The 26146-nt window shown below is 39.8% G+C and overlaps 1 protein-coding gene across 1 annotated transcript; it reads left to right on the forward strand.

The window, feature by feature from the left end:
* The first annotated feature begins 1158 nt into the window (after positions 1 to 1158).
* CALB1 (calbindin 1) lies at positions 1159 to 19925 on the forward strand. Its single transcript, XM_075140634.1, has 11 exons — positions 1159 to 1359; positions 1671 to 1747; positions 6285 to 6359; positions 11182 to 11265; positions 11354 to 11410; positions 14429 to 14506; positions 16968 to 17023; positions 17118 to 17157; positions 17244 to 17297; positions 17430 to 17501; positions 17913 to 19925. Exons 1-11 carry the CDS (start codon positions 1278 to 1280, stop codon positions 18024 to 18026), a joined length of 789 nt encoding a protein of 262 aa, XP_074996735.1. The 5' UTR covers positions 1159 to 1277; the 3' UTR covers positions 18027 to 19925.
* The last annotated feature ends 6221 nt before the right edge of the window (positions 19926 to 26146 follow it).

The following is a 26146-nucleotide window of genomic DNA, read 5'->3' on the forward strand; positions in this document are numbered from 1 at the left end:
CACACTATTGTCCTACTGTTGCTCATGTCAATCACTTAACACATAGAGATTCCCAGATTTCCCAGTTGTTCTCATCTGCCATCCTTACTATACTACCTACTCGATTTGGCAATGTCCTGTCAGCCGATCACCTTGGCCATCAAACCATGCTAAGTCAATGTAACATCTGAGGGATATTGCTGGAAGGAGAAAGGCAGTTTCAGTGCTTCAGAGTATGCAGGTAACCCTAATGACTAAAATGAGTCATCCCAAAAGGGACCTTATTATTATTACTAGTACAATACCATATTACCCTGTGACAAAAGGAAGATCTTTGGTAAGCTGCTCTGTCCCCTCCCACCAACCCATTGCTGTAGGAGGGCAAGTCTCCAAAGCTGGTCTACCAAAAAACATTCTTGCCCAGTCAGAAGTGACTGTGGCAGTGTCCCTCACACCTCCACACTGGAAAAGAAAGAGCTTACTAATGAAGTCTTCCATACTTATCTGTTGGGATGAAATTACCTATATAAATTTACCTTGCCTGTTCCCATGCTATCTCAATATGGATATCTCAATATCCCATGATATCTTAGTGGCAATATTGGTTTAAAGGATTGCAGCACTTCAGAGATTAAGTCTGTGGGGAGCTATCGGCGGGTCTGGTTTGGGGATGGAGCAAAGAAAAATGGATTCCTTGCACCCCACATCGTGTCCCATATGGCTTTTTTGTACCGGGACATCCTGCAGTACTATGAGCCATGCTCTGACATCCAGGACCCTTTCCCAGATGGAAGCTCGATGGCTAAACTGGGAGATTGTGCTCGCCCTCTGTCCCCACGTCTCACGGGCACACTCTCCCACAGCGAGGGACCCACAACAACTCCTGGGGCACCCAGCCCTGCTCCCCCCTCTCGGGGGCCTCCACCCGGCACCAGCGCACCCCTCACTCTCACCCACGCTTAGGGGTGACTGTCCCCAGAGGGTTCGGCCGCAGGGGCCGGGGAGGGTGCCGCCGGGCTGGTCCCAGCCTTGGTGCCGCCGGCGGGAGACCCCGGCCCCCCCGCGCAGGGCGGGGAGGCCGCGCCGGGGCCCGCGGAGAGGGAGGGCAGCGCCGGGGGGAGTGGCCCGGCCGCGACGGCCCCATAAATAGCCCTCGGCGGGGCGGCGGCGGGAGGAGCCGCCGGAGCCGCCGCCGCAGTCGCCGCCGCCGTCGCCGCGCCGGCCGCGGGCAGAGTCAGCACCGCGGACAGCGCCCCGCCGCGCCCCGCCGCGCCCCCCGCGCCCCCCGCGCCCCCACCATGACGGCGGAGACCCACCTGCAGGGCGTGGAGATCTCGGCCTCCCAGTTCTTCGAGATCTGGCACCACTACGACTCCGACGGTGACTCCTTTCCCCCGGGGCGGCGGGGGCGCGGGGGGCGGAGGGGGGCAGGCCCGCGGGAGGCTTGGGGGGACCCCACCGCTCCCCGCCCGACAGCAGCCCCGGCCCCGGCCCCGCTCCGCGCCCGCCGCCCCGCAGCCTCGGGGCGCAGCCCCGGAGCCGTCAGAGGCTGGGGTCTGTGCCCGGCGGGGCGTGCGGGGAGCCGCTCCGCCGGGAGGGAGCACAGGGATCGGAGATATCCCTGCCGGCGCTGAAGAGCGGAGAGAGTTTGGAGGGAGCGGTGACCGCAATCGTAACTCTTTCTGTTGTAGGCAATGGGTACATGGATGGGAAGGAGCTACAAAACTTCATCCAGGAGCTGCAGCAGGCACGGAAGAAGGCAGGCTTGGTAGGTTGACGGTTTGCCCCACTTTTCCACCTTTTCCGGGAAAGAAGAGTTTTCTTGAGCAAACTCCAGTGTCCCGGTTCCTTCTGTTCTCTGTTGCTGTCACACGGTTCATGCACTTGCCTCACCAGGCAAAGGGAAGTAACTCGGTTAGGAATCAGCAGATTGCAAATGAAATACATCGTCTGCTTTGGAAAGGTGAGGCCAGGGTCCACCTGCCTGGAGAGCAGGTCCCGCTCACAGCTTGCCAGGCTACGAGCTGGTACTTCTGACAGTGCTTAAAAAGAAAAGTCAAGAAATGAATGGATGCTATCCTTTTGTAATGGATTTTGCAATTAATCTTACCAGAACCAGATATATCCTGATACTAAAAAGAAAAAAGAGAAAAAGAAAAAAGACTACTTCAAGTTAGTTGGACTCTATTTTAATTTCATACCTAATGGGCAGTATGGGCTGAAATGCATTTCTGCCCCTTGGTGGTCAGTAAATAGATCTGCAGATGACTGCTAACCACGTTTTGCCCTTCACCGGTGTTATACACCAGGAGTATGAGTACCAAATCCTGGTAGTTTAAATTGTTCAGAGGGACAGCAAAGTTTTTTACAATATCGTCAAAACAATTTTGTGTATGAGTTATTAAAGCACTAATTATAAATTTCCTCCAAACTATACCCACGTGGGGAAAATACAGAGCGAGAAAGAAAGAAAGGAAAAAAGAAAGAAAGAAAGAAATGAAAGATTCTATGTCAAGATTTGAATTAAAATAGAAGTGAACCTTTTTAACAAATAAATTGCCTTTAAAATAATCGGTTTATAAAACAGGCCGCTTAGCATCAAACTCAAATATATAACCTAATTAAGTCTATTTAAATCAATCTATGCTAAAAGACTTCTGAAGTAACAGAAAATAAAATTATAATTTAACTGGACAGCATGTGTGCGTGGGGGGAAATAGATTACTACTTCATATAAGAATACCTCCAAATTGAGCAATAGCTTTTCAGTAGTTAACTTTGCTGTAAAAGTTGCTGTATAATTTAGATATGCATTTGAATTTCTTTTGTGGAAAATTGTATCTTCTTATTAATTATATGAGTGTAAACTTCACGCGTCCGAAAATCTGTCTTCCAGCAATGCCTCTAATGTTACTGTGTTCTTGGTACCAGTTAATTCTTCTTAGAGCCATTGATGTGGGCACTCATTTTCATGAGTGTAAGTTTAAACTAAAATTAAAAACCGAATCAACTAAAAAAAAAAAGCCCAGAAAATTGGGAATGTGTTTTTTAGAGGGAAAAAGTCTATTTTTTCTTTCACAGAAAAGATTAAACACAACTTCAATACCTTTCAACTATTGCAACAGAAGAAATCTCTCTTCTATATTGAAGTGCAGGAAACTTAAGTATGTCCATTAAAAAGAAGATATTAAAGCCTGTGTATATTTAGTACGAATGGCATTCTTAGTAGAAATGCTGATATATTATCCAGTAGTTAAAAAATTAATTAGAAGCTCAAGGAAAAAATATTTATCATTTTAAGATCAGATTCTTTTCTCTCTCTTCTTAAAAACAGAGCCTGCTTAAAGTAACACAGAAAAGCCTTGCAAGATTATTCTTATCTGTTACAAATTTCATAATTTATGATTTTTTTTAAAATAACCTCTGCCTGTATCTCACACTATATTTTAAAAATTCTCAGGTGTTTAATTAAGTTTTCCTTTCCCATTTCTCTGATTCAAACCTATCTTTGGAGTGTTCTGCTGAAAAGAGCAATCTACAGTAGCAACATCAAATTTAATACTTGATCCATTGGCTCTGCCTTTGGTGGATGTTACCTTCATCCCTGATGTCTTTTTCTAGACTATGGATAGATGTCATCTTAGGTTTCAAATCTAAGCTGATTCTTGGGATTTGAAGGCTCATTTGCCAAACAAGCATCTCATTAGTTCGTGTCTTGTCTCATGGGATACTAATTCAGTAGCTTTGAATTTCTATTCTTTTGCCAGAAGGGACACATTGAGAAACTAGTGTAGGTTATATGTCATTTCCTCGGCTGTCCTTCTTTTAACACCCCAAAGCTTCTTTGTCATCATTAACTTCTGCATTTCAGGTCACTCTCCTGCTCACTATTTTTGAAATATTCAATTATGCATTCTTTGTAGCTGGATTTTACATCAGTCATGCCATATGCATTAAAGAATCACATTGATTCTGTCATCGAATAGGATGGCTTAACATTTCCCAATATTCTTCCCAACTACAGAACTGTTCTAATTATGTTCTAATTCTAATCCTTTTATTAATCCACTCAGTAAGCCCGTACTTTCACAGTTGCTTTTTCTCATGGAGCAGTAGCATGCTACCTGATTCATGCTAGACCCAGAGGGTGGATGTGTACTTGGAGTTTTTAGGGCTTGGGCTTTTCTTTGGCAACACTATGTCTTTCCGCTTCATGCATTACGACAGATAGTGAATTGATCTGATATACTTTCAGACATGTTGAAAGAACTGCCTCTTTTTTAAAGATAAAAGCTGTATAAGTATATAAGCATAGCTTCCATTTATTGTGCCCCACATTTATGCAATACCTTCTCTATGTAGGTATGCCAGTTGCCAAAAGAAACTGTGGGATATAAGTGACTAACACAGAGGTTGATAAAGGGTCAATAGGTGCATCTCAGCTGAGCTATTCCACATCTGTTTCTCACTTTCTCTGCATATATAGACAATGACAATATTTCTCCACAGAAATATGTGATTTAAGAGATGTTTATGAATAGAGTCATGTGTTTCTGCAGTGCCGTCTATCCTATTTTCAAATCATATCAAAAAAATCTATTTTTTTCTACAGCTCCTTAAGTGTCTCTTAAGTTTTAAAAGGGGAGACTGAGGTGTGAAGGGCTAGTTTCTTAATTTCAAACATTTAGCACTACATCTGTATCAAGTTTAGGACTAGACTTGGTTAAATTTAGGCAAGTTTTTTTGACTGAAAGCATTTATTTAAATAACATATCTCGAATAACTCATCAAGCAGCTCAAGAGGGGGTGAAGTGAACACCAAAAAAGAAAAAAAACACCCTTTCTGAATAGCGTACTAGAGGACGAGCATCCTGTTTTGTTCAACCTGGAATCGGCTGTGTCTCCTTCAATGGCTGGACACTGTCTGGCACTGTGGAGCTGATGCTAGAGAGATTAGTAAAATATTTAACCAGGACTAATTAAAATCCAGGTGTCTAAATTCTCCATTCTATCTGCTAAGCAAACTTGTCCCTACTTTGGGATCATTAGATGAAAGGTGACATTGAAGTGCATTGTATTAATAACCACATTTCTAATTAAAGCCATGGCAAATTACTAACCTGCCATGGATGACTTTGACAGAAATAGGATACTAGGCCATGATTGTATCAGCTACAAGGAACTGACATTTTAGTTGGCTTTGGTAGTTCAAATTTGGGACAAACTACAACTGACTTTGTACAGCTGAGATTCCCTGTGTCTCCAGTGAGAAAATCACTTAGGTCCTATATAATCAGATCTATTATAGGAACTAAACCTTTACTTTCCAAAGACTGCTGTATCTTCATCTATGACCATAGAATTGTCCATTGGTTTAGTATAACTGTAGTCCTGATTCTTGCTGCATGGTTTTACTAGCTCACACCTATAAGAAATGCAAAGAAAGTTAAAAGCTTAATCAGTATTGAAGGTTGATGGCAGCTCATATCAAAGCAAGGCAAGTCAAGTTGAAGTGAAATCAAATATTTAGATATTCACCCCAAGGCTGGCACCTTTGCTGTAGCCTAGAGTGAGGAGCCTTTAGAGAACAATGTATAGCAAGGACCATGACTTATATGAAGAACAATTACGCTGGCTTTACTCTGTTGGATTTAAGGTACTGCTCAAAGTTTTCTCCCTCCTAAATCTGCCTCTCTATATTTCAGCAGTGAAATTTTGACTCTGTTTTTATGATAACCAAATACTAAACAGTGAAAAATATGATCTCGTGATGAGTTATTTCAGGGCTAAAATAGCATCCATTGTTCAGGAAAAATCAGTTCAAAGACATGGAAAGGCTATTTTAGTGTTCAGATGTATTATACTGAAATGTTCCTTATTTTGGAAGATTTTGCACTGCCTTCGAGTTACTAATTTAGAATGAAAACTGAGAAAATTGACTAATAATTGCCTACGAACTTCACTGTCATCCTCTTAAACAAAGGAGCTATTATACACATCTTCCAACACATCTGTCTTCATATTTTTTTCATTTTGTAAACTAAAATAGGAGTGCTAAGTATTTAGATGCCAATCATTCATGCTGACTATAATATAATTTCTTAGGAAGTAAAATTTATCACAATGACATTATTCATGATTAAAAAAATACTCAATTTCATTTAAACTTGAGGAATCTAGCTGCAGGAAGTGTGAGTACTTCATTAAATGTAGTATATTATTTGGCAACTAATAGAATATTCAAGTAAGTTTACATATATTTCTCTGTATCTTAAAGTAATGATTCTCTCATTGTAACTTCGTAGGATTTAACACCCGAAATGAAAGCTTTTGTGGACCAATATGGGAAGGCTGCTGATGGAAAAATAGGAATAGTTGAGGTAAGATGGTTACTTTACAAAAAAAGACTGACATGTTTACTTGCAGAAAATACATTAAACACAGAATGATGTGAGCATAATTTGTAAATATTTTGGATTTTTTGTTGTACAGAACATTTCTTCCTCTGTCTTAAGATCTTTAGTATTTTTTTCATTAACAAAAAGTAAGGTATTCCTTACCACTCTCCAGACATTTCACTACACTTCATTTAACTGTGCACACTTTATCCAGTACAAATGAGCATCAACAGCAATTTAATTTTCCTGCAAAGCAGATAAGAGCTCTATTTTAGAAATTTAAATTGTGAAAGGTAATGTGATTTATTTATACCTATGATTTTGAACTAATACTCTGTCACTACTCTATAGTGAGGATAACACACAAGTGAATGCAATTGGGCAATCACTGTATGTAGTCTATTCTAAAAAAATACATATATGGTAAGAGAGCACATTAATCATGTTAAATTTAAACAAAATTTTAATAGTAGTTGTGATCCAGCTTGTGAAAGATCAGGATTTCTTATGAATTCCTTTCTCGAACTTTAACAGAACTTCAGGCAGAAAATTCCCTTATTCCTTACTACCACTTTCTAAAGATAATCAACCCCTTCTACACATACAGCCGCTCAGCAATTGTGTAATTTAGCCAGCTTGCTAGGAAGGGGAGAACCATTGTGTTTTCTCTCGCGTTCACTGTTCAGTGCTGCAAGTCAGAAGGGAGAGTTCGCTGGGTTACAGCTTGAGAAGTCACTTTTTCAAGCCTAAATCTACGACTTATTTATGTCACTCTGAGTGCAGTGAGACTGCAGTTTTATTATTAAATGCTATTATATATTTATTTCTGATAATAAGAAATCTGACCTAGAGAGCTAATTAAGAAACAGCTGGAAACAAGCCAGGTCTGCAAAATTTCTACAGTGACCAACTTTGGGTCAGTAGCTAATTTTAAAATAGAGGACTGAATAGAATCTGTAAAAATCAGTAGGAAGTATCACTGTTGATACAATAGATCATTTCAGGGTATCTTTTCTCCTCTGTCATGTGTCTGAATTGCATATACTTGTTTAAATGTGTATGTAATTACGCCTAAACTACCATGGAAATATGAACAGTTTGTTTCACTTGCAACTATAATTGATTTTATAAAATGCATCTTTTGACAATACTCAGCACTGATCAAATCTAAAAAGAACTAGTGTTTCTTTGGACTAATGAATTGTTTGGTTTTGGACTAACAAATGCTTATTCATTTGGTATTGAAGAATCCTATTTAATTTAGTATTTTTGAATATGTGTAGTAGCAAGCATTGGGTGCAAGAAGAATGTGTAGACACTGCCTGAAAAAGACTCTGTTCTTCGCTTAGGAAAGATAACTGAAAGTTTTACCTTTCGAATTCTATTTCTGATTCTGCTGTTGACTTAATGGGTAAAGGTGAGCAAATCCGATAGGGCCTGATATGGTGTGGTGCTCACCACCCCCAGTGAAGTGCCAAGCATGCTCAGCATCCACGGAAGACATTGAATACTCTGTGCCAATACTCTGTTCAGTGACTGAAGGGACTTTCTCCCTTAATATAGCAGTTTCCTAACCCAATAGCTATATTTTATTTCACTTACATCAGCATGAAGCTTGATTTGGAAAGTGCTGATGGGACTCAGACGAAACGTGTTGTACGTGCAGAGCAGTATGATATTAAAGTTGGTATTTGGACTTGATTCTCCTTCCTTATAAATAAAAAGTCCAGTAATTCCAGATTCCTCCCATTTACATAGTACTTCAAATAGTTTTTCTGAAAAAGTGTATGAATGTTGTTTAAAAAGAAATTATGTAAAGCCATTCAGACTCCTGGCCATCGTAATGAATACCCCAGCATCTGATGGAAATTGTCAGGATGGAACAGACAAATAAAGAGTTTTCAGGAAAGGTCTGTTGACTGAGACAAAGAGGAGGCCTGGGTGGCTTCACAGAGGAAGGAGTGGATTTTCAGCTCAGATTAAGTGTCGATTCAGTCTTTGCAAACACACTGCAGTTAGTTCACTAGCTCTTATCCAGTGTCCTCCAGCTAAAGGCAGAGTCTGACCTGTCCACTTGCTTGTCTTGTGCAAGGGACCTTTCTTTCATCTTTTGTACTCATTCAGACCAACCCTTTCACTAAAATGTGGATGTGAAACCCAAGGTCTTGCAACTCAGGACTGCGGTAATTCCACATTCAAATTATTTGAAGCTTACTGCTGCCGTAAAAATAACTACTTGTTAGCCTAAAATATCCCTTGTACTCCATTCTCTATTATAGGATTTTAAAAAGCAAATTCACTGTATTAGGTGAAAGGAATTTTAAATAGCATTAAATATCAACAGAATTTACTTAGAGAATGATTTCTAGAAAATAGTTCTGATATTCTTTTAAGTGCTCAGAGTATTTTTTCTGCTAGGTAACCTATAAAGACGTACCTCAGCCTGCAGCTGAGCAGAGAGGAGTCAAGCCAGTCTCAGGCTTTGTAGTTGTCCTTTATTACTCACGATGCAGAAATAGCTGACATTCTCCACAGAAGCAGCAGAGCTCACAGAAACGCTCACTATACTGCTATTGCTGCCATACACGAACTTGTAGCGGTCTGCACTCTTGTTCAAACATGCTCAAGGACTCCCCTACGCTTATTCTCACAAAGAAGTCATCATTAGAAATAGCACCAGGTTTCCATCTTTCCTCTCTGTAGTGGTATAACTGGCACTGGGAAGTCGAGCCAGTTTCCACACGATCTCCTCATCCCTTAGTAATGCAGTTTTCCACAAAAATCAATTTAATGCTATTTGATGCATGAGCTTGGAGAACTGGACTTCCTTTTAGCCATATTGTTTCTATTACGAAAACATGAAAGACTTCTTTTTTGGCAGAAGCCTGAGCTAATGCTGGATATTGAGTTACTACATCTTTGTAACGTAAAAGCCTGTGCTTTCCCCTGAGACTTACAAAGGGTGAGAGGTATAGCTTAAAATAAGGTAATTTTCTTCCAGAGGTAATATATTCTGTACCTCAAACACAGTTTGGTACTGCTAGGAATCTGTTAATGATTCTCTGGAAAGTTACTATTTTACATTTACCCTTGCACCTTGTACTATTTTACAGTATCCTTGCAAAATTCACCAGAGTTAGCTATAGGTGTCCCACGATCAAGGTCTTATTTGTAATTTCCACACATGTAAACCCTTTCCCGTTGTCATAATCAGTCCCTTCCCCCAAACTCTGCTTATTATTATAATCAGTTCTTCCATTCGATGTTTGTTGTTGAGTAGAAATGTTGATTTACTCTAAAAATCAAAGCTCCCTGTCATGGGGGAAATAAAGAAATTTTTCCATAAATCAGTACTAAGTTACACACATTTAGCTATTACATACATATGAACATGTACTTACCCACACGTGTATATGCTGTTTTTAATGGAGTAGATTTCAAAAGCTGCTGACAAAAACACATTGCTTAAGTTAATTGGGTTTGGTGCTCAGCCATTTAGCAAAAGCACTCGGAACGCTCTGATGGGCCTGACAGCCTGTCATCAGCTGCACCATCTCTGTAAGGAGAGTGCTCTGATGTGTCTTTTCAGTTGTACCAACACTTAAAGAATATAACTGATTCCTTGCACAGATAATTTTAGAGAAACAGAGTATCTGTGTCCATCCCCTTGTTGTGCCTGTAGAGTGAGAGGGAGAGCTGAAGTCACCTACGGCACCGCTGGAACCCAATAAAAAAGCCTGAGCAATTAGGCAACAGGACTGAAATAGACAGAATGAGGGATTTGAGGGTGTGAAATGAATGCAGAAAAAAAAATTTTGAATCAAAATTTTAAGATGGGACTCCAGGAAGCCTGTAGATGTCATTTTTTATAAAAGAATGCAGCTAAGAAATCTGTCTTTCTCCAACTTCTCTTCTTAGTAAGCACAGCTGGCCTATTCTTCAAGTAAAAATTTTTCTTTAATCAAAACACATTTCGTACATTTTGAGGACAGAAAAAAATATTGGGCTTTTGTTAAAAACAAATCATGATTTTACATTAAATTATACAGCGTACTCTCCATTTTCTACTTTTGTCACTCGCCAAAATTGAGTTATAGTAAATGAACATTTTCAATAATCAGTACAATAATGTCTGATTTTAAAAAAGCCTTTTGTAGAGCAGAGGCACTGGAAGAATCATCCCTGATTTTGCAGGGCTAAAAGTCTTTTTTATTTCTTTCTGGTATTTATAGTTCTTCTTGAAGACATCTGTGTGCCTGACAAATGATCACCAGTTGCCATCCCCTTACCCTCCCCACTTTCTTTTTTTCTCCTTGCTTTTCCATATATTTTTCTGTTTACCTTACACATGTGTTCTTCATGTCAGTCTTCCTCTCTCCTCTTCCTCTTCCTCGGTATCTGTGAGTAGTCTATTTTCCTCACTTTCTTAATTCATGGTCCTTCACACTTATCCTCTGAACATCCTTGCGTTATGCTTTCCCTTTGTGCCAATTCCAAGGTTTTCACCACAGATCCTAGCTCTGCGTGGGTGAATTTTTTCCCCTCTTTCCTCAGCCACCCCTTCAGTAAAGTGCTGTCTCACTCCCTTCTCTCAGACCTCAGTTCTGTTTGACCTTGATGAGTACAGCAAAGCTGCAAGCCAGGAGCCTTTCAGAGGCATCTTCCAAACATTTCGGCTAACAGGATGAAGCTTCCTATGGGGTCACAGTAGGGCAGTATGATCACAAAGAATTTCATACCCTTTTAAAGGCTCAGCTGGCTTGATGAAGAATCGAAATTGAATCTTTCTTAAATACTGTTACAGCTTGCTCAGATATTACCAACGGAAGAGAATTTCCTGTTGTTCTTCAGGTGCCAGCAGCTAAAGTCAAGTGAAGACTTCATGCAGGTACAGTATGAAAAGTTGCCTTTTGTAAAATCATTCAAGTCCCCCTTGTCATAAATATATCATTAAGGCATTCACATTCTGATTGCAGACATGGAGAAAATATGACAGCGACCACAGTGGCTTCATTGATTCTGAGGAACTTAAGGTAAACCAATACCCATGAGTATGCACGACATGCGAACAGGCGTTGAATTACAGCCTGTGCTGCTTTCTGTTTCTTCAAATACCCACCCATGCATGTTTGTGCATTTCAAAGATGACCGAAAAGCAATATGATTATTGCCAGTAAATTATTTAAAGTGAAACTCTAACCTGATCAATGTTTTTTAAAGTGTGTTTTAATTCAGATCAATGTTTGTGACTCAAAGTGACTCAAAGTATCGGGTATTCTAGCTTAGAAATAAGAAAGATTAAGAAAGCAAGATAGGCCTCTGAAAGCTCTGATGTTCTTTTTTTGGTATATTAGGGAAGAGGGCTGTTTTGTTGTTTTTTTTTTCCTAAAACTAATGACATCACTACCATTAATCACTATGCTGCTGGACAGATCATGCTCTCTCAAGTATCATGTCACCCTGCAGTTTCCACTGTAATACTGTTAGGGTAACACAACTGGAATTGTGTTGCTCCTGCTTGGTTAACTTGGTGGGATTTTGGTATCAGCTTTAACGTGCACAAATAAGAGCAGAATCAAGATTATTCCATTAGCCATCTTAGCCTTGCAGAGTTAACAAACCTTAAAACTGGAGTGATTTACCTCCCTAATCATAAAACTAACAGAAATTTGTAGATGCTGAATCACAGAGTCACAGAATCACAGAGTGGTTGGCAGGACCTCTGGAGGTCATCTGGTCCAACCCCCCTGCTCAAGCTGGGCCACCTAGAGCTGGTTACCCAGGACTGTGTCCAGACAGCTTTTGAATATCTCCAAGGATGGAGACTTCACAACATCTCTGGGCAGCCTGTGCCAGTGCTCAGTCACCCTCACAGTCCAAAAGTGTTTCCTGACGTTCAGAGGGAACCTCCTGTGTTTCAGTTTGGGCCCCTTGCCTCTGGTCCTGTCGCTGGGCACCAGCCTGGCTCTGTCCTCTTTGAAACCTCCCTTGAGGTATTTATATACGTTGATGAGGTTCCCCGAGCCTTCTCGTCTCCAGGCTGAACAGTCCCAGCTCTCTCAGCCTTTCCTCGTAGGAGAGATGTTCATATACAGCAGACTGAGTAGAAAGATGCCATTTTCCATAGTTTAATTGCACTTGATAAGTTACTGTAGCTTTAAATCCATAGCAAGAGAAAGGCCTAGCAGTGTTTATCCCTCTAATTTGGACTATTTTGCTCATATATGGTATTCTAAAGAACTACATAAGCTTTATTAACCAAAGCACCGGGAGATCAAACTGAAATCCTTATAGCTCTTCTGTTAAGAAGAGGAATCCATATCATAAAATTCACATTTTTTTCCTTTTCCCTTCCTCTTTGAGTTTGGTATCTGTGTGACATTTGCTGAGGATCCTGCTTCAAGGTAACCTTCAGGCAGACAAACCCATTCTTCTGCTGGCTGGTCGCAGCACGTCGGTGTATCTAAAGTTGGTAGGATCAGGAGGAGGCCACGCACATAGCATTTGAGAACCCTCCAGATGCCTTAAGGACTGTTGCCGGCTGCTAGAATTTAAAATAGACTTAAAAAGTCAGGGCTGGTTGAGGACCAGCTGAAGAATGAAGACATTTTAACTGGATCCCTAATGGTCCCATCTCTCTTGTGCCGTGAGATTTTGCCCGCCTCAGAGAACCAGGCCATTTTAACATGTTGAAAATAACACATAAATGTCCAATTTTATTTTGAGATCAGTATTTCTTGACAAGCCCAAACATTTTAAGTATTTGCTATGTAAGGAGTACGCCCACTTACAACGTTGTAAGAGAAATTTAAGCTGGAAATCAGAAAAAGTTTCTAACAATAGTAACGGCAGTGGAATATGTTGTCTAAGGGGGAGGTAGACTCTCCATCACTGCCTGTATTTAGGAAAGGTTTGGCAATAGCTTAGATCAGACTGTAACTCAGGAAGTTTAGATATAGATGATCCTGTCTTGAGACATGGAGATGGACTGGACAGCCTTTCAACATCCTTTCCAGTTCTATTTTCCATCAAAGCACACAAGATAAAACGTCTCCGTAACATCCATTTACAACATTGCAGTCACGTTTTTTGTATACAAACTACCAGGAAGGCCTTCCAGCACGGAGGGGGCAAGACTGGAAGAACTATAATGTGTATTAGTCATATGACTATTGACATGATTGCATTCAAGTTCAAAATGTCATCTACGTACAAATAGATTTTCGTATAACCTACCCCATTTTCTACCTTGAAACATTTCCAAAATTCCACAAAGATAATGACACTCCAACTAATGACAGTAATAGGTACTTCATTGAGCATTGACAGGCATACAGACATCTCAGGTCTTGTAATGCCCTTGTAAATAAATTTATATCTTTCTTTCTTAATGTCACAGATCTAGTACAGAAATTTAAACCACTGAATGGGTGGAAACAATCTTATTTTTTAGAAGTAAAAATGGTTGGTATTTAAAATCATGTGATACTATACCAAATTCTCATTAAAAAAAAAAATCCAATGAAACTGGCTGCACACATTTAAAGTACAAGGTAGGAAGGAGTAACGTAGGTTGACGTTTTCTTCTAGCATCAGGTACTGCCATAGGCAAAGAGAAAACTTGATTAATCATTAGTCTTTTCTGTAAAATTGTTCCTGTGTTGCAAAGATTGATTAGGCATCCAAGTTTTCAAGGAGACTCAAGGTTAATTAGTTTCGTTTACTGATAGAGCTGATTAGGAAGCAGTATACTTGAAAGCCAAACTATTTTTTCCAAATTCACAATACAACAAATGGCATACAACGCAGAAAGTTTTATGAGTCACTTTTTCCAAATAAAACTGTGCAGTATACTTGAATTGATCAAAAGAAACTGTTATATTCTTAGCTGTTAATTGCTACTTCTTTTCATACTTATTTGGAACTTCAGCAGTAAATACTAAAGTGGGAGTAAAATAGTATTTCCCATTACTTTAATCTGAAGTTAGCAAGTCAAGCATTTTACACTGTAGATAAAAATTCACCTATTACTCTTGCATTTATTTTAACAGAGCTTCCTGAAAGATTTATTACAGAAAGCAAATAAGCAGATTGAAGACTCAAAGCTCACAGAATACACAGAAATAATGGTAAGATTACTTACAGGCATATTTCAACAAGACTGAATTAATCCAAACCCTGTTTATCCTTAGCCACTGGAAGGCTCCAAATGACTTGGAGCCCCACCAGGTCCTAATCAGGCGAACTATGTCATTGCAACAGAGAGATGACTATGGCATCTAGCACTGCAAGTACTTCTGCAGCTACAGAGCTTTGATGGGAGGTTTCAGTGCTACTTAAAAAAAAAAAAGCTCAGGAATTTTCAATCTTCTTGGTATTTATATAATACCAGACCATACCATCCTATTTTCCCCTGTTATGCTTCCCTGTGCCATTAGTTTTAAAACTGAAGTCTTCACAGTTCATAGGAGAAAAATTGTACCTGTCATAATTACATTATTATGCTTAGATCAAATGAATTTGGGGTTACTTTCTATGTTTTGCCTTCTTACAGTGCTGTAGTGTCTGTCACTTGTCTTAAAAGCCATCACTGCATGGTGGCTTCTTATCAGATTTACAAACATCTCACTCTTTCCTTCTTCCCCCCTTCAAGAAGGAGAAACTGATGTTTTATATAAACACTAGAACAAAACTGTCAATTCCCTGGCCTTAAATCAGCCCGTCCTTGGGGCACTCCTTCCATCCCACAGCTATGGTGCTCCATGGTAGGGACCAGTGTTGGCTTCCGAGTGGACGTTTCAAGAAAAAAAAAAGACTCGGAATTCTTATCTTCAGGAAACGCATAGCACTACATTTTTTGTTTTACCAGCTTGGTTTCATCCTAAAATATTTTTAGCAATCAAAAACGTGCTAGGTAAACACACTAGCCCTCAAACTGGCCTGAGAATGACTGATCAAAACTTGTGTTTCTCCTGGAAAAAGTCTGCTGGTTTGTTGTACCAGTGTAAACCGTTTACCTAGAATTGTGACTGTTTATTCACTGATGAAGATAACACTTATCTTTTTCATTCAGGGAGCTTTTTGACCTTCATCTTAAAGTGTCCTCTAAGTTCTGGCCTCTGCAGAGAGACACAACGACAAAGAATTAACAGCAATTAGAAAAAAAATATAAGGCCAGCTCTTCCATAACCTCCTCAGAAAAGAAGACTAAAGAAAACATACGTCCTGAGCAGCTGCAGGCAGGCACAGCCAGCCACTAACAACCCATCAAAGTAAAAATACGTTGACTCCACAGCTGCCACTGCTTACCTCCCCCAAAAGCAAATCTCCGTGCATGGGAAATGCATGCAAGGCAGATGCTTTTATACAAGGAAAGGAAGTGTTAAAAGGAAGCAGGGTGTTATGTAGAAATAAATGTTTATAGAATTGGTCTCTTTTCTGGTCTCCTTTGCCATTTGTTGTGTATCAACCAAGTAAAATTGGGTCTTTTTTCATGGCATTAATTCTATCTTTAAAAGGATATACACTTATCTCAGTACAGGATGGCACTTTTCCTCTTATCTAAAAATTACATCTAAAATTACTGTGATTGAAAGTGATGGGATGGAGTGTGGGCGGTGGTGTTTTCAGTACAATGTCTAACAATGTTTTGTACAATTTGCTGCTTTTGTGACTCTTTTATACAGCAAAGGCAAAATAATACTTGCAAGCAGAAAAATGGATCTATACAGACATAAAAACTGGGAGAAGTCGTCCCACGCAGATGTAATATCTCCATCTACTTCTAATAACGAATATAAGCTGTTTGTGCCACTCAAGCAGCAGCAGCTCATGCTTTCAAGGGCTCAAAGGAAATACTTTAATACAATAGGATGATTAAAAATTATTATAAATAGTATTCACATATTTTGTCAAATTACATTAATGTATTTATTTCTATAATTTAATTATAATTATTTGGAGACATTTAATTTCCCATTTTCATATCATCAACAAAATGTGATCATCTACAGCATCTGTTCACTCTTTTCTTCAAATATAGCACAGAAACAGAACATGATCTTTACTTAAATATTTAGACCTAGCAGCCAATCGAATGAAATGTCTATTATTTTCTGTCTAAGGAATTGAATGCCTTAGATTCTATTGAACTTTACCCGACTGTTGTTTTACTTTTATGAATAGAGAATAATGATGCTATTATCAGATCATGACATGAAGTCAAAAGTAAAATGTTATCATGTCAACACTCCTCTCATTTATAAATAATTAATAAATAATTACATGTGCGTTTCTCATATGGGAACATTCATCACTGTAGGCAGGTTAAGACCTTACAGTAGGTTAATCAGAATTGTTCATCTGGTTTCTTATCAGGCTTTTGCAATAGAATTAATTACTATAAATTACTTCTTCAGTACTTTAAACAAATGTATTGCACAGCAAATGTGACAGATGATTAAAACCTGGGGCCATCATTTCAGCATGAAATAAAGGCTAAATTTCATTGCATTTAAGTTTTCCAAAGAAGTGTTTTTTCATTATGTTGATTAATTTTGATTAGTAATGTAAAATTGTATATTCTTTCAGCTCAGGATGTTTGATGCAAACAATGACGGAAAATTGGAGCTTACTGAACTGGCCAGGTATGTCTTCTGTCTCTTTTCACAACAAATATCTTGTACCAATCGCTGTTATGGAAACAGTTAAATATTTTGACCCTTGTTTTTCTTTCCAAAGACTACTCCCTGTACAGGAAAATTTTCTTATTAAATTTCAGGTATGAATTTTCACATTCTTAAGGTAACTTCTTACTATCACACTAACTGGTGTCATTAATGGATTTTTTTTCCTTTTGGCATTCAGGGTGTCAAAATGTGTGCAAAAGAATTCAATAAAGCCTTTGAGATGTATGATCAAGTAAGTCTTCAGAAAAACTTCTTATTAATTGTGTAATTTGATGGCACTTATTTTCTGAATTTATGGAAAACTAGCCATGACCTCTGAAATGAAAAATAAATGTTTAAAATTCTCTTTAATGTTATTTTTCAGGATGGCAATGGCTATATAGATGAAAATGAACTTGATGCACTACTGAAGGATCTCTGTGAAAAGAACAAAAAGGTAATCCTAGAGGGCTTTTTTCCCCTTAGAGATTAGATTCAATTTGGGTTTTTAAGGACACTTTAATCCACCCAATTAAGAAAAATATACAGCTTCTAAGTCATAATTCCTTAAGTCAAAATACAACTAAAAATCTTGTCAGAAGTCATAGCAGTGTAAATCCCGAACTAGGGGAGTTGTGATTATGTAGCAACACTGTCAAAAGCTTGCTTCTGAGACACCAGCTATCAGCAATCTAACATATGGCTATAATATGGATGACATACAAATATATAAACAACATTTGTAATGTGTTACTGTTGGACAGGCTGAGAATACCCTTTTTTTTCCCTCATTTTCTGCCATTGGAAACAAACTTGTTCATGCTGGTACCTAAACAGGATTATAAAGCATTATCTGTTCTTTAAATAGGAATTAGACATTAACAACCTTGCGACATACAAGAAAAGCATCATGGCCTTGTCTGATGGAGGAAAGCTTTACCGAGCAGAACTGGCTCTTATTCTCTGTGCTGAGGAAAACTAGAACTCTTCTATCATGTCCACTTAACTAGTGATGTACTCTATCTACACAATAACTGTGCACTGTAAGGGAGTAGGCTGTATTTTTAAACTGCATATAGAAAATTAGCCAGGATGTGTGGCACATTCCTTTCAGTTTGTTTCTATACTGTTTGTAATGTACAGTTTTTGTAACAATAAGATTGATAAAGAGAATGTCTATGTTTGGGCCAGTCTGCATATTCAAAAAGAAACTAAAATATGTCTGGGTTGGTTTTGGGTTTTTTTTTTTTTTTTTTTTTTGCTTTCATAAACATGGCTGGAAAAAAGTGAAACATGCTGACATTGCTGTGGTCATCATATCCTTTGACACTTGCAACATTTCTCCTTGTTGATCTACATAACAAAAAGGTCTACAGATCTCTTTCCCAATTACAAATAAATGTTTTGTAATGCAAAGCATGAATTCAGATAACATATGATTTACATTTGAAATAGGAAAGAGACGTTGGCATGTCTGATTTCCAAAATTTACCAAGGCACTAAGAAATAATTTCAGTTGTCAAACCACCCACTTACAGGTCTGTGTTCTCTGAAGTTTTTCAATTACTCTTCTCATTATGAACTCATAGCATATAGACAAAGCATTTATCCGGGATAGATCTCCACGCGGTAGTTGACAAAAATATAGTGTTTTCAATCTAGCTGTTTAACTTTACTGAATTTAAACATAGGCACTTCAGAAATAAATGCCTTTAATCTGTCTTGGAATCCTGGCTAAATGACAGGTAGTATAGTTAATACACAGGTTAACATATGATATTATAAGTGTACCTTTCATGACTATTGCTGTGTCAGAGAATATGACAATCCATTTTCTAAACTATTTTCACATTTTGCAGGTTATAATTATTCTAGTAAATTGCTGTTTTTACATCATATTCTGTGTAATCTATAATTAAATTTAATATCCTAAGATTGTTGGTGTCTAGTTTGTCTATCATCTCCTGCATTCTTTTTTCTGTACCATGTAAAGGACAAAACAACTATTTAAAAAAAAAATGTGCCTCCTTGGATGTTACACTGAATTACTAATCTATAATAATAGTATTAAAATTTAACACTAAAAGAAGCAAAAGATCTAGTACAGATTTTATACCAATTTAGTAATTTAGTTTACATGGTGGGCTCTGCTTTTTATTATGCTAGAGAGGTATTTTCTAAACGAGAACTATAATATGGAAACAGCCCTGTCTCCTTCCATCTTTTTTTTTTTGGCCTGGATCCCTTTTTACTTTACACTGGTTTTATGCCGGACAACTCCATGAATGTCCAGGCTGTTGTTCCCAGTATGTACTGGTGTAGCAAGGAAATTGGGTTGTCTCTTAAAGCCAAGAAACCTACATTGCCTCCATGTACAACTGTTTCAGAAGCAATTCCAAGTTAGCAGATTAGCTGTGTACAACTTCTCAGATGTATCTCTGTGTCTTATTTAACAAGCAGAAGCAAATGCATTTTGTTTGAAACGTGTCTCAATGAGGCTCAGACCCTTCAAGATTACAGTCCCTGAGCTCCCATTGAAATGAATCCTTGAATTCCTCAGGTGAACTCAGGCAACTAAATACCATTTCAGGAATGGTGTAATGGCCTTGGGCTCTCTCCATTCTGAGCCTTGGAAAGTTAAGGAGTAGGTGGTGCAGGATGGGGCCTTGCTGAAAAAAGCCACAAAAAAATTAAAGCAAGATTAAGCTAGCTCATTCTCACCACTTTGCTCCCACTCCTTGCACAGTGATTTAACTTCTCACCGGCTTGCTCTCCTCGTTTCTCTATGCAATGTGAAGTACAATTGTGTATGTTAAGTGAAGGAACAGTGAATCTGCCTATCAGTACAATAAATGATTTATATTGTTCATACTGTGCACTTGAAACCCTGGGTTTTGCCTTATTTTAACATTTTAAAAGTGTAAAAGTAAAGAAAAAAACACAAAAACTTGTATGTAAGAATACGATGTGATTGTTTGCCAAAATCATTGCAGTGGAAGATAAAGTGTTTAAAGTGTTTTGACAAAAAGTCATCACAGAAATTGGAATCTGTCTTCCTGAACACGAGTAAAGTTACCTGTCACAGATCTGTTCTGGTCACCCTTCCACTACTGCTGCTGCCCACCCCACTGCTGCTGCCCACCCCACCGCTGCTGCTGCCCACCCCACCACTGCTGCTGCTGCCCACTCCACCACTGCTGCTGCCCACCCCACCACTGCTGCTGCCCACCCCACCACCACTGCTGCTGCTGCTGCCCATTCCACCACTGCTGCTGCCCACTCCACTACTGCTGCTGCTGCTCACCCCACTGCTGCTGCTGCCCACCCCACCGCTGCTGCTGCCACCCACCCCACCGCTGCTGCCCACCCCACCTCTGCTGCTGCTGCTCACCCCACCACTGCTGCTGCCCACCCCACCGCTGCTGCTGCCCACCCCACCGCTGCTGCCCACCCCACCGCTGCTGCTGCCCACCCCACCACTGCTGTTGTTGCCCACCCCACCTCTGCTGCTGCTGCCCACCCCACTACTGCTGCTGCTGCCCACCCCACTACTGCTGCTGTTGCCCACCCCACCTCTGCTGCTGCTGCTCACCCCACTACTGCTGCTGCTGCCCACCCCACCTCTGCTGCTGCCCATCCCACCTCTGCTGCTGCCCACTCCACCTCTGCTGCTGCTGCCCACCCCACCGCTGCTGCTGCCCACCCCACTACTGCTGCCCACCCCACTGCTGCTGCTGCCCACCCCACCGCTGCTGCTGCCCACCCCACTACTGCTGCTGCCCATCCCACCTCTGCTGCTGCCCATCCCACCGCTGCTGCTGCTGCCCACCCCACTACTGCTGCTGCCCATCCCACCGCTGCTGCTGCCCACCCCACCGCTGCTGCTGCTGCCCACCCCACCTCTGCTGCTGCCCACCAGCTGCTTTGCTGTGCATCACGACACAGAAAGCAGGTCTCAATCACCCGCAGGCAGAATGTTCCCTGCAGTTACTTCTCATAAATAAAACTTGGATTAAAAGACAGCAATTTGAAAGCCCAGTTGCAGCAAAGGTGTCTACTATGTCAATGCAAAGCGAAGTGTAGCAAATACGGGTAAATCAAAACTGCTGTAAAAACTCCAGGTTTTAAAATCTCTAAAATGCTCCTAGGCACAGCTCTTAAAAATGTCAGGGCTGGGACAGAATGGGGCTTGGAATAATAAGAGAGGTGATGATAGGGAAGACTGCAAGCTTCTTTCTTCTGGCAGACATTTGGTGACCAAAAGAAAGGTTGAAAGTAAAATAGCATCAGGTTGAAAGTAAATAGTAGCATGCACAAAAATTAATTACCTGAGGTAGTGCAGGTATGCCATATTCCTGCTAAACAGAGAAACGGGCTGACAGGTAGCTACATGGGATCTACTTTACTGAAGTTGTTAACTATTTTACTGTCTAAAAATATATATTATATTTAAATAAATACTCAAACTAATAAGCACTCAAGCTAACAAATACTCACAGTCCTACAAATTGCAAACAAGTATGCTGTGCAAAAGTTTAGCCCATTCTAGTGTAAATGTGTACAGATGAAAACTTAACACGTTTCCTATTCAAATCAAGTAAGAAGGTGATTTGCTATTAATTTTAAAGCACAAAGCACCAAACTTTTACTAATACTCAAAGAAAAAAAAAAATCCAGTAATTATTAGGCCCCTTGGCATTATAAATGCAGTATTTGCTGACAGATGTAAACCTTAACAGTTATCAGGTCAGGCACAGCGAGTGCTTGCTTCCAGCTGTGCCCCCAACAGAGTCCATCAGTGCACCTCAGGGCCTCACCTGATCTGAAGTCACTAACACTGCCCAGCTGGCAGCTGTGATACAAACCACTGCCCGTTGTGGAGAATATCATGCTAATTTTCACCAGCGATTTAATCAGGATTGAACACTGGCCTTGAAGCAAGCCATTTGGCTTTCATTCACTGCTGCACTGTTCTATCCCAAACATTTTATGCATGGTATCACAGCACCGGTCTAATCCCCCGTGTTTACAGCTTGTTTATTTATCTTTGAAAAGATTACCCCAGCAAGCTTAAAAAAATTTCTAGACAGCATATTCCATCTGCAAATGTCAAATACAGATCAGGATGCTGAGACCTGGCAGCGCTTTTACGTAAAATGAACCTCGTCTCACAAAATACGCACACACTGCTGCTAAACTCCACTTAAACTAGGATTAAGTCTTTGTTTCATTAGACATTTCATTCATTAGTCTTTGTTTCGTTAGCTTTTCCATTGGCATCTCGTGCATTCATACCAAGCCCTCATCATAATCATGGTTATAATCACTGATTGTGGAGGCATACCGAAATTCACGCCCATTTGCTGTGTCTACGATGAGGCTCAGAATCCATATTTAGGGACCCAAATGCATGTGGCCTGATTTTCTGAAGTGCTGAGCACCTCCAAATCCCTCTGAAATCAACTGAAGTTGATTAGTTCTGCACTAATTAAAAGCAGGCCAATGCACCAAAATCCCAAAGACCATTTTATTTTACTGCACATTAAATGATCACATGCAAGATTGGGGCTTTTACCTCAGTTAAAGTGGGGTTACATGTTTAGCAGCTACAACACAAGAAGCTCCATGAAGTTAAAGTTACAAATTTCCTTGCTCTTCAGTATCTTTACTTACAGGTTATCAGCCTGTGAAAAAAAGGAAAGCACAAGTCTTATGAGGAGCGGCTGAGGGAACTGGGGTTGTTTAGCCTGGAGAAGAGGAGGCTGAGGGGAGACCTCATCGCGCTCTACAACTACCTGAAAGGAGGTTGTAGCGTGGTGGGTGTTGGTCTCTTCTGCCAAGTAACTAGCAGTAGGACGAGAGGAAATGGCCTCAAGTTGCGCCAAGGGAGGTTTAGATTGAACATTAGGAAAAATTTCTTTACTGAAAGAGTGGTCAGGCCTTGGAACAGGCTGCCCAGGGAAGTGGTGGAGTCACCATCCCTGGAGGTATTTAAAAGACATGTAGATGAGGCCCTTAGGGACATGGTGTAGTGGGCATGGTGGTGTTGGGTTGACGGTTGGACACGATGATCTTAGAGGTCTTTTCCAACCTGTATGATTCTATGATTCTATGATTCTATAAATAAGCAGTTCATGTGCCAATGAACCTGGAAGCCAGTACAGACAGGTAGGAACCTATAGTTCCTTCAAATAGTGCATGTAAAGCAGATTCTTGAATTGTTAAATAATAGCAATATTGTCAACAGTAATGAAATATTGAAGAGGAGGGAATTCCCAGAAACAGGAGAACCAAAGATTGACAGCAGTTCTAGTATCGTAGCCAAGAGGTAATACAATTAATCTCTTTCATTTGCAACCTCAAATGATTTTCGTAACTTGTTTATAAGCCTCTACTATAATACAATACCACTTTTACAGCACAGAATTAATCTAAGTAATTGTAACAGACATATTCAAAGACAATAAATCATCAACTGAAATAAAAAGGGTAATTTCAAGATTTAATCAAGCAGGCAAGGCGTACTTTTCAGTTGAAAACAGACAATGAATCCTCCTTTGCGAGTGTCTGTCAGCTGAGTTCATGGAAGTGTTAACACCTTTGACTGATGGGTCGTGCAAAAGTCATTTTAAAAAAAGGTATTTGGATCTCAGGAAAGTTTTCTTTGTGATCTATGAGAATTATACTGCCTCTGCAACTCTACTGACTCCATTTGCGATCTCCAGCGTACATCATCACCTTTTTTCTGACTCATCCCTCCACTTTCTTATCCCTCCAACTTCACCTCTATAAATTATGCCGCAAAGCAACACTTTTTTCATACTCCCCTTTACCTCGTGGCTCACTGGCAAGCTGAGGTAGGGTCAGGAATGTAACACTGCCAGGGCAAATATGTCAGCGTGAGACAGCGTGTAGAATGGGGATACTATCTCCTACCATTTTTGCTATGTTTTGAATAAAGTAACGGTAACGACTACGTTTTATATCAGTCTGCGGTATACAACTGTGATAGTCTGCGCAGTATAAAACTGCAGAGCATGTTTATGGATTGGGCACCTCTTGCGACTTGGAGGTATTTTATGCCTCTTTTAGGACAGTCTCATCCTTGTGGGCATTTAGGAACAGGTTGTTTTGGAATTTCCAAGCCAAGCCGGACACTGCCTGGGTTAGTATCCTGGTTTCGGCTGGGACAGAGTTAATTTTTTTCCTAGTAGCTGGTACAGTGCTGTGTTTTGGATTTAGTATGAGAATAATGTGATAACACACTGATGTTTGTTGTTGCTAAGTAGCGTTTATGTAGTCAAGGACTTTTCAGCTTCCCATGCTCTGCCAGGTGCACAAGAAGCTGGGAGGGAGCATAGCCAGGACAGCTGACCCAAACTGGCCAAAGGGATATTCCATACCATATGATGTCGTGCTCAGCATATAAACCAGGGGGAGTTGGCCGAGGGGGGTGGCAATGGCTGCTTGGGGACTGGCTGGGCATCGGTTGGCAAGCAACTGCATTGTGCCTCACTCAGTTTGTATATTCTATCATCATTATTATTTTCCCTTCCTTTTCTTTTCTATTAAACTGTCTTTACCTCAATCCATGAATTTTACTTTTTTTTTCTTTCGATTCTCTCCTGCATCCCACTGTGGGGCGGGCGAGTGAGCGAGCGGCTGTTTGGATGTCTACTGGTTAAACCACAACAGTTAGGTAGTTGCTATAAAGCTACTTTCTCTTGTCCTTTTCCTGCATTCAGATGTCATGCGTTGCTACTTTAGTAACAAACAATTAAATTGTATTTAGGTAAAACATAAACTTGAGATGTTCAAGATTCATCTCTTCTAGTCTAACAAGTCTAACAACTCTTTTAATGAAGGAAATAAATCCAAGCAGGACTATTCCATTCTCCTGCAGAAGTGGATGGCTAGATCAGAGTTAAGTTTTTTCACTTAAGTCTATACATTAGGAAATATTTTATAAACTATCCAGTAACATATAACTCTTGAAAAGATTATATGCCATTTCTAAAACCTGCATCAACACATTGTATACCTCTTGTCAAGACAGAATGTTCAGAATCTAAAAGCAATAACTTGCACAGTATGAAATGGATGTCATTGGTATAGATAAGATAAAATAGACTCTATTCTTATTATAGATGCTCATTAAAATTTAAAATGTGCTTTCTGGTTCTATCGCTGAATAAGATATACTTTAAAAATATTTTGTTGTCACTTTACAATTAATTCATTTAGCTATGGACAGTAAACAGGTAGAAGAAGATACTTCAGAAGCAATACATGTTTCTGCAAGTGATAAATGTTCTGTTATTGAATGAATACCCAGCATCTATTTACAAGACAGGCTTTAAGAGACCTCCCTTCAATATTCTGACCTTACCAAATAAAGTGAAAAAACCCACCCTTAAAGGACATGTTCCAGTAACTCTGATAGTTCAGGAAAGATCTTCAGTCCCTGAAAGGTTCACTATGAATTAAAGTGAGTTTCTTCTATATGCAAAGTTGGCCTGAATCTCTCTGATGAGTAAAAGCAATGAAGGAAAGACAAAGATCTTTTCAGTTTTTAATTTTAGGTCAAGAAGCAGTATTCATTTTAAACTGTGAAAGCACTTGAAATTCTTTAAGTACTTTTGCGTAGGAACCCACTGCCTTTTGCTGTGGAAGAGAAACATTTCTGAACTGAGCTCTGAAAAGTTTACTTTCTAAAGAAAGGACATATGCAGGCAAAGCAATAGTATAGAGGTGGTTCAGCCAAAGAATAGTGAGTCTGTGTGTTTAAAGCCACATAACGGATTTCTGGCATTTACTTTGTCAGTAGGAATTATATCTAAGCACCGTGGTACCTATTGCTGAACTATTTGGAAAAAAATATTTGTAGCAGGCTAGACTTATCCTCCTTTTCTCCTCTGACCTTCCTTTTCCACCACCAAAAAAATGCCTCTGCTTTCAATATCTAAAAAATACATTAAACAGTATGTAGGATCATTAAAAAAAAAGCATGTGACATTAAAAAAAAAAAAAAAAAGCATTGTTACTATTAATTTATATCCAGGGAAGAGAGACGGATTAAGAGTACGTGGCAGCCAGCAGTGC

Source organism: Calonectris borealis, chromosome 2 (assembly GCF_964195595.1).
Source record: "Calonectris borealis chromosome 2, bCalBor7.hap1.2, whole genome shotgun sequence".
NCBI classification, from domain to species: Eukaryota; Metazoa; Chordata; class Aves; order Procellariiformes; family Procellariidae; genus Calonectris; species Calonectris borealis.

Coding starts and splice junctions, on each gene's coding strand:
- CALB1 (XM_075140634.1), top strand. CDS start 1,278: ATGACGGCGGAGACCCACCTGCAGGGCGTGGAGATCTCGGCCTCCCAG. Junction 14,507..16,967: donor CAGAATACACAGAAATAATG/GTAAGATTACTT, acceptor ATATTCTTTCAG/CTCAGGATGTTTGATGCAAA. Junction 17,502..17,912: donor TCTGTGAAAAGAACAAAAAG/GTAATCCTAGAG, acceptor TTCTTTAAATAG/GAATTAGACATTAACAACCT.